Source organism: Vigna umbellata, chromosome 11 (genome assembly GCF_029865625.1).
Source record: "Vigna umbellata cultivar VRB3 chromosome 11, Vumbellata_1.0, whole genome shotgun sequence".
NCBI classification, from domain to species: Eukaryota; Viridiplantae; Streptophyta; class Magnoliopsida; order Fabales; family Fabaceae; genus Vigna; species Vigna umbellata.
Genome location: NC_142175.1, coordinates 19678383 through 19687219, shown reverse-complemented (window position 1 = coordinate 19687219; position 8837 = coordinate 19678383). Strand labels below are relative to the sequence as shown.

General features: G+C 39.4%; 1 protein-coding gene across 1 annotated transcript; it reads left to right on the top strand.

The window, feature by feature from the left end:
- LOC148191107 (FCS-Like Zinc finger 8-like) lies at positions 1–637 on the top strand. The gene has a single exon (XM_088102471.1). The coding sequence runs from the start codon at positions 59–61 to the stop codon at positions 518–520; it is 462 nt and encodes a 153-aa protein (XP_087958597.1). The 5' UTR covers positions 1–58; the 3' UTR covers positions 521–637.
- The last annotated feature ends 8200 nt before the right edge of the window (positions 638–8837 follow it).

Sequence of the window (8837 nt, the reverse complement as noted above, 5' to 3'; positions counted from 1 at the left end):
TTATCCGAGGAGGTTGTTCACCAATTTCACTCCGAAAGGTTTCCATGAAACCGAAACCATGATGAGCCCTACCTCCATACTTAACAGCAAGCCTTTCTCCTGTTTCAAGAACCCTTTTTGGTCCGAAACAAACAGCCCTAGAACCCCAGGGAGTGAACACAAGCGTCACTGGGACAGACTGGATTCTAAAGGTGTTGGTCTTGGCCTAGTGCATGCTCTTGTCGACGAAGAGAAACACATTGAATTGAGTTCGAAACATGAGAGTCCAATGGTTGATTTTGGATCTCAGCTTAAGATTCAGATTCCTCCAGTGTCTACAACTGAATCATCCAAATTCGTAGCAGAGAAGGGAAATTTTTCCCATGGGAGTCTGTGTATGGGAAAATCTGCATCAGGAGGTGCTAATTCTCAGCGGATTTTTATGGGATGTTTCTCTGCCAGCGAAATGGAACTCTTTGAGGAATACACTCGTGTGATTTCTGTTAAGACCTCGACAAGTATATGGAATCGTATCAAATAATAATAAATGGTAACACCAAGTATCGTTTCTCAAAAGACTCACGACACTAAACAATCATGTAATTACTTAACTAATTAAGACTTTGAAGAACAATCACTAGTAAAAAATGCTTTTTAACTCGCGGTATAGGCATCAGTTTAGGAAAAACCGAAGTCTATCAAAACGCGGTGGCATTTTTGTAGTTTAGGCGAACTTATACGCCTCGGTTCAAGGGAACCCGAAACATATAAGTAATATTACCTCGGTTCATAGCAAAAGCGATGCCTAAAAGTTGCCTGACACGTCTGAATTTTGAAATCTGCAGAGAGCCTATGGTTTCGGTTCATTAAGAACCGGTGCAAATCCATGTTTATGCCTCGGTTTAGGCAGGAACCGAGATGTATAGCTATTTCATATTTTTTTTTATTTTTTTAGGACTATATGCCTCGGTGGAGAGTGAACCGGTGCAAAAAAAAATTACCCTAACTAGATATGATGTATCATTTCCCATTTCACGTTTCACTTTCCCTCATCCCCTCCCTCCTCTCCTGCAACCCCTCCCACCTCTCCTGCAACCCCTCCCATTCTCTAGTCCCCTCTCCCTCAACTCCATCATTCTCTCACTAGATGGCTTCTCCCTCTGCATCCCCAGGACGGTGCGGCGACGGTGCGGCGAGGCGAGACGAGACGAGGCGACACGAGACGGTGCGGCGACAGTGCGACGAGGACATATCTCGCGACGGTGCGACGAGGACAGATCTCGCGACGGTGCGGCGAGGCGAGACGGCTCGCGACGGTGCGGCGAGGCGAGAGAGCTCGCGACGGCGCGACGAGGCGAGAGAGATCGCGACGGCGCGACGAGGGAGCTCGGGACGGTGCGGCGAGAGCCCGCGATGGTGCGGTGAGACAGCCCGCGACGGCGGCTGCAATGGCGGAAACCCTTTTCTGCGTTTTTTGGTTTTTGATTTTTGGTTTTTGGTTCTGTTTCTTTGCAGGTGGATGACTAAATGGATCTCTGATTTTTTGTTTTTGGTTTGGATCTCTGATTTTGGTTTGGATCTCCCGTCTGCTCTCTCTGCTTCCTATTCCCCCTTCTTAGACATCTGAGTTTGTTTGTCAAAGTAATTTTGTCCAAAGACATGGATGAAAAAAATTGCAGAAAAGAGAAACAAGTTTAACCACAAAGAGAATAAACAAACATAACAACACTGATCTCGGTTGAAAATAAAAAAATTAAAAAACTCTACTGCCTCGGTTGTTTGTGAACCGAGTCAGAATCTGAATCCTTTTGATTCGGTTCAGGACCGAGCCAAAAAATCCATTCTTTTTACCTCGTCTGAATATGCACCGGTCGTAGAACCGGTGTCTATAAGTGAAAATAACCGAGGCGGTATACCTTGATTACACTAGTGAATTTAGGGTTTTTGAATGTAAAAACAAGAAAGTAAATATGAATGCAATTTTTTATCAATTGAAGAGAAATGCAAAAGTGAATGATGATGTTTGAACTATGAGATGGGGGTTTAGATTTCACCTAATCACTCTCATGGATATAAGAATTCTTCTTCTTTATTAAATGTCAATGTCACTTTCTAATTTACTTAGAACTTGATGTCTCGGCGAAAGAAGCCTATCCTTAATTACTAGACCACAATGTCTTGCTTCCCTAATAATTAATTCTGCATTACGAACGGAAGCTTAAGACAACCAAGCGTTTTATCCCTATGTCTAGGCAATAGTTCTCTTGGGAGAAATTCCCCAGTTTTTGGTTTCTAGGTATTTGTCAATAACAAAGAAAACCAAAAATCATGCCATGAATGAGTTAAACATAACAAGCATAGAGCATAGGAGAATAACTCTAACAATTAATGAAAGAAGCATATATAAATCGGAATCAATTCAAATACATGAGAGTTTAGAGGTTACATCTTCCCCAACAACAATTGAATTTAGTTCCCCCTTGTCATGGAGAAACAAGATGTACAATGGAATGAAAATGACAAATAAACCCTAAAAATCGAAAATGAGAGCTTTCGCATCCAATTATGCTTCTAGAGAGTTGGAATAGTCTGAATTTGCGTCCCTTCTATCAAAAGATACCCCGTCTAGGACCTGCAAGTCCTTAAATAGGGCTGAATTTGATCATGGGCCAACGTCATCAGTGCTCAGCGCCCCTACTTAGCGCGTCCATGCGAGCTTGCAGGAGAAGTGGCTCTCAGCGCCCTAGGAGGGGTGTCCAGGCGTGAAACGGTACTCGAAGACTAGCATTCAGCGTCCCTGAAATGGCGCTCAATCGTGAATGCGAGACCTCCAACGCTGAGGGCCCTAGAAAAGGGCGCCCAAGTGTCCTGCAACCTTCTGCAACCTTCTCTTTTGGTGTTCTTTCTGTCCTTTTTGGGTTCCAACTTCTTGATATTGTAATTGCTCTTCCAATTCATCCCAATTTCCTACAAAATCAAGGTAATTTAGTGATAAATTCTTCAAGTATAAGCTCAACTCTCTTATTCACAAAAATAAGCTAAAAGCAAGAGAACTAGCAGGTTTCTAAGTCAAAAAGGGTTAATTTATAATCAAAATTACATCTCAAATAACGGTGAACTCAACCGTTACACAACCCCAAACTCAACTGTTACACATCTCAGATTTTTGCCCCATCTCCATCACTACAAAGTCCACCGGGAATTTCAATTTATCAATTTGAACCACTAAATCTTCCACTACACCGTAGGATTTCTTGGTAGACCTATCCGCCATTTGTAACACCATCTTTGTGGGTTTGACCTTATGACCACCAAATTTTTCCAGCATAGACAGAGGCATTAAATTGATGCTAGCTCCTAAATCAATTAGGGCTTTCCTTATATCATAATTCCCAATAGTGCAAGGAATAGTAAAACTTCCCTGATCTTTGACTTTAGGAGGAAGCGTCTTCTTCAAAATCACATTGCAAATACCCTACACCTCAATTTTTTCCTCATATATATATTTCTTCTTTTTAAGGAACTTCTTTAGATATTTCGCATATGCAGGAATTTGGTACAATGCCTCAGTCAATGGAATAATAATCCCCAATTTCTTGAAAATATCCTTGAAACACCCTTGTTTGTCTCTCTCTTTCCTTTCTAGCATAATCTTTAGGGTAAGAAAGAGATTTCTCAATTTTTCTCTCTTTTCTCTCGCCCTCTTCTTCTTCTTTTCTTTCTCCCTTTTCTTTCTTCTTTTCCTTCCTCTCAACCTCACTTTTTCTCTCTTCAACTTCTTCTTCTTTTTCACTCAACTTAACTTTTTCTTTTCTCTCAATTTTTTTCTCATCTAACCTCTCACCACTTATGCTCATGATAATATTACACTCCTCTTTAGGGTTAACTTCAGTATTAGTCCCAAACTGCTTTTCAGATTTCTCCTCCAACGTTTTAGCCACTTGGCCAACCTGTATCTCCAAATTCCTTATGGCAGTTTCAGTACTCTTATGATTGAAGATGGACACTTGCATGAACTGTTGGAGTGTCTCTTCTAGCTTTGCAGTTCTTTCAGATAAAGAAGGTTGTTGTTTCCATTGTGTTGTGGTCTATTGAATTGCCCAACTTGCCCTTGACCCATACTTGAGTGAGGTTTCCACCCTTAGTTGTAATTACCTAGACGAAATTGATTACCCATAAAATTGACTTCTTCTTGGGTAACTTCTGGCATAGCACATTGACCATTAATATGATCTCCACCACATAATTCACAAAGTTGTTGTTGAACTTGTGAAACATTCTGCACCTCCTTTGGCAATTGAGAGATTTTCTTCATAAGAGTTTCCAACTGTTGATTCATAATCTTGTTTTGTGCCAACAAAGCATCTTGAGATCGTAGTTGTAGAACTCCTTTCTATTGAAGTTGAGTTCTTTCACTGCGCCTCTCATTATCATTGGTAGCCAAATTTTCAATCAACTCATAAGCTTCCTCTAGAGTCTTGCACTTGATATTACCTCCAACTGAGGCATCCATCATCAATTTAGTCTGTGAGCTTAGACCTCCAAGGAATAGAATGACTACTATAGGTCCATCAAAGCCATGAGTAGGCGTCTTCCTCAACAAGCTTTTAAATCTATCCCACGCTTAACCTAATGTTGCATCCATGCCTTGCCTGAAAGAAGAAATTTCTTGTTTACCTTTGTTTAATTTTGACTGTAGGAAATATTTGTTCAAAAACTTTGCAACTACTGCTTCCCACTCAGTAAAGTTTTTCTCTAGAAAAGAGTTCAACCACATCTTAGCATTGCCTCCCAAAGAGAAAGGGAACAAGCTAAGTCTAATAGCTTCATCTGGCACGCCATTGATCTTCATAGTATTGCATATCTCATTGAATGTGGTCAGATGCTCATATGGATTTTCATGTGATAATCCATTGAATTGGTTGCTCTTCACCAATTGAATCAAAGCAGGCTTCATCTCCATGTTTGCAGCATTAACCCTCGGCCTTGCAATACTGTTAAAATGATGAGGGCAATTAACTGTTGCATAATCTGCCAAGGTACGTCTACCATTCTATTCTTCAGCCATGTCTTCTATTTCCTAGTCAGATCTTTGAGGTGAAGGCTGTAAAAGAGTCTCAGGAGAAGGGAACAGTTCTCTGGATGTCCTGTTCCTCCTTTTTCTTCTACTTTTGTCCAGACATGTAAGATGAGGTTCAGAAATTTTCATGCTTCTAGTTCGAATTGTACCCTGCATACACTAGAGAACAAAATACGAGAGCACCAAATTAGCACAAACAGATAAAAAAATTAATAAAAACAAAAATTAAAAACAATAAAAAAATAAAATCTAATCAGTTAAGAATCACACAAAAGTATAGTTTAAACCACGAGTCCCCGGCAGCGGTGCAAAAAATTTGTTAAGACCTCGACAAGTGTACCAAATCGTATCAAGTAATAATAAATGCTAAGACCAAGTATCGTTTCTCAAGAGACTCACGACACTAAACAATCATGTAATTACTTAACTAATTAGGACTTTGAAGAACAATTTAGGGTTTTTGAAAGTAAAAAGAGGAAAGTAAATATGAATGCAATTTTTTTATCAATATAAGATAAACAGAAAAGTGAATGATGATGTTTGAACTATGAGATGAAGATGTTGTTGGGGTTTAGATTTCACCTAATCACTCTCATGCATATAAGTATTCTTCTTCTTTATTAAATGTCAATGTCACTTTCTAATTTACTTAGAACCAGATGTCTTGGCGAAAGAAGCCTATCCTTAATTACTAGACCACAATGTCTTGCATCCCTAATAATTAATTCTGCATTACGAAGGAAAGCTTAAGACAACCAAGCGTTCTATCCCTATGTCTAGGCAATAGTTCTCTTGGGAGAAATTCCCCAGTTCTAGGTTTCTAGGTATTTGTCGGTAATAAAGAAAACCAAAAATCATGCCATGAATGAGTTAAACATAACAAGCATAGAGAATAGGAGAATAACCCTAATAATTAATGAAAGAAGCATATATAAATCAGAATAAATTCAAATACATGAGAGTTTAGAGATTACATCTTCCTCAACAACAATTGAATTTAGTTCCCCCTTGTCAAGGAGAAACTAAATGTATAATGGAATGAGAAGGTAAGATAAACCCTAAAAACCAAAAATGAGAGCTTCCACATCCAATTCTGCCTCTAGAGAGTTGAAATAGTCTGAATTTGTGTCCCTTCTATCAAAAGATACCCCGTCTAGGACGTGCAAGTCCTTAAATAAGGCTGAATTGGATCATGGGCCAACGTCGTCAGCGCTCAACGCCCCTACTTAGGGTGTCCAGGAGAAGTGGCGCCCAATGCCCCAGGAGGGGCGCCCAGGCATGAAACGATAATCGAAGACTGGCGCTCAGTGTCCCTAAAAGGGCGCCCAGGCGTGAATGTGAGACCTCCAACGCCGAGGGCCCCAAAAAAGGGCTTCCGGGCTCGGTTACGAGACAACCAGCGCCCAGGGCCCTAGAAAAGGGTGCCTAAGCGTCCTGCGACCTTCTACAGTCTTCTCTTTTGGTGCTCTTTCTGTCCTTTCTGGGTTTTAACTTCTTGATATTGTAACTCCTTCCAATTCATCCCAATTTCCTACAAAATCAAGGGAATTTAGTGATAAAATCCTCAAGTATAACCTCAACTCTCTTATTCACAAAAATAAGCTAAAAGCAAGAGAACTAGCAAGTTTCTAAGTCAAAAAGAGTTCATTTATAATCAAAATTACATCTCAGATAATGGTGAACTCAACCGTTATCAATTTCGCACAGGCCAAACCCGAGAACCACTCACATATTTGATAATTGCATAATCAAGAGTAGCTGCTTCAAACTTGGGTGCTCTGTTAAGGAAAATGAGTGTTTTCCTCATCACACCAATTATCACTCTCGAAGCTTTTTGAGTGTTTTCTTTCACTGCAAAAGAAACTTTGGAGAGGGTAAAATTCTTGGAAAAATTACTGGGAAAAGCAAAGTCTTTTCTTGTAGTATTATTTTTGTTTATTTAGTTTTATTTGGCTTGATCAAGATTAAAAAAATGAAAGAGTTTTACTATGAGCATATTTGTCAGAACTTATCTGGCACTAGGGTCTAACAGGAATAGCTGACAAAGGATTCAAGTGGTCAATATTTAAAGAAAGGAAAAAAGCTGATATTTCTCATTTGTGTACTGCAAAGTTACTTTAGAAAAAACTATTGTGTTTAGAGGAATTCAGAGGAGTAGAAGATAGAGAAAGAAAAAGTTAATGCCGTTTGTTTCTATTTAACGAAAGGGACGACGTTGACGCAAAATTTAATAAGTGAGGAACAATTTCAAACACTTTTAAAACGAGGGACTGAATTGACATTATTTAGCAAAACTGGGGACAAAATAAGCTATTAAGCCATTACTAGAATATTTGATGCTATACTGTGTTTTTTTAGGAATTAGTATGTGTTATAGTTATAGGAATTTATGAGTTGATATATGTTCGATTGAATTAGTTTAGGCTATCAATAATTGCTAAACTTGAGTACGACAATAATCATTATTTTTTCACTTTGTTTTGATAAGTGTTGACTGATTTTAAGTTCTTGATAAATCAGAATTAAAATAAAGGCACTAGTAAAAAAATTTCGTATAACGTCAAGCATTCATCATCCAATAACAGAACACCCAACGTTAACAATAACTTGTGGCATTTTTGTAAACAAATTCAATCGCTCCACGTTATTTTGGAATCCAACTCGCCATCTAAAATAAATTAACATCAACACAAGAACTAGATCGATGTAAAATAATGAGCTTAGAATCATACGTCACCTTAGGAAACAACTGACGTTCAATTCAAAATAAATAAATACTAAACAATGGTTTGCTTCCCCATAGTTTTAGTCCCATCCACATTTGATGTCCAACATAACAAATATTGAACGTTTTATATGCCAGCCAAAATCCAAAGGGTGAATCCCTTTTTTATTATATTTTTCTTTATTCTTTTAAACCAACTACAAAACGTCAAATTCTATTGGGACTTCGACGTTTAATTTGCCAGTGATAACGATTGATTTTACCATTATCTGTTATGTAATTTTGATACTAAATCAACTCTCTTTGACTTTGAAACTCGCTTAAACTCTTGTTTTAGTTGAACTTTGGGAATAAGTGAATTAAGGTTATACTTAATGACTTTTATCACTATTTTCCTCAATTTTGTAGGTTATTGGTATGTTTTGGGAAGAAGAGTAAAGTATCAAGGAGTTGGAACCTAGGAAGGACAATAAAAGCACCAGAATAGAAGGCTGCAGAAGGCTCAAGGACGCCTGGTTGCCCTTTTCTGGGGCCCTCAACGCTGGTTGTCACGCAACCACGCCTGGTTGCCCTTTTTCGGGGCCCTCAGCACCGGTGGTCATGCATGAACGCTTGGACGCCCTCTACAAGGGCTCTGAGGGCCAAGGATCTTGCAAGCATGCCTAGGCGCCCCCTCTAGGGGCGTTGAGCGCCAGTCAGCTACAATTTAGGACGCTTGGTTGCCCTCAGCCAAGGCGCGGAGCGCCACTCTTCGCGCAATTTTGCCTGCTTGCCCCTGGTTAGGGCGTTGAGCGCGGGCGACGTTGGCCCATATGGAATTTTGGATCTATTTAAAGGCCTCTGCACATTAGGGTTTATATCTTTTGGCAGCTGAAGCACAAAAACAATATTTTGTGACCCTTTGGAGGAAGATTAGGCATGTAGGAGCTTTCCTTTTCTCTTTCTAGGGTTTCCATGTCAATTTCATTCTTCCATTGTAAGCCAAGGTTCTCCATGATAATGGAGAGCTAAACTCATTTGTTGTTGGGGATGGTGTAACCTCTAAACTTTCAT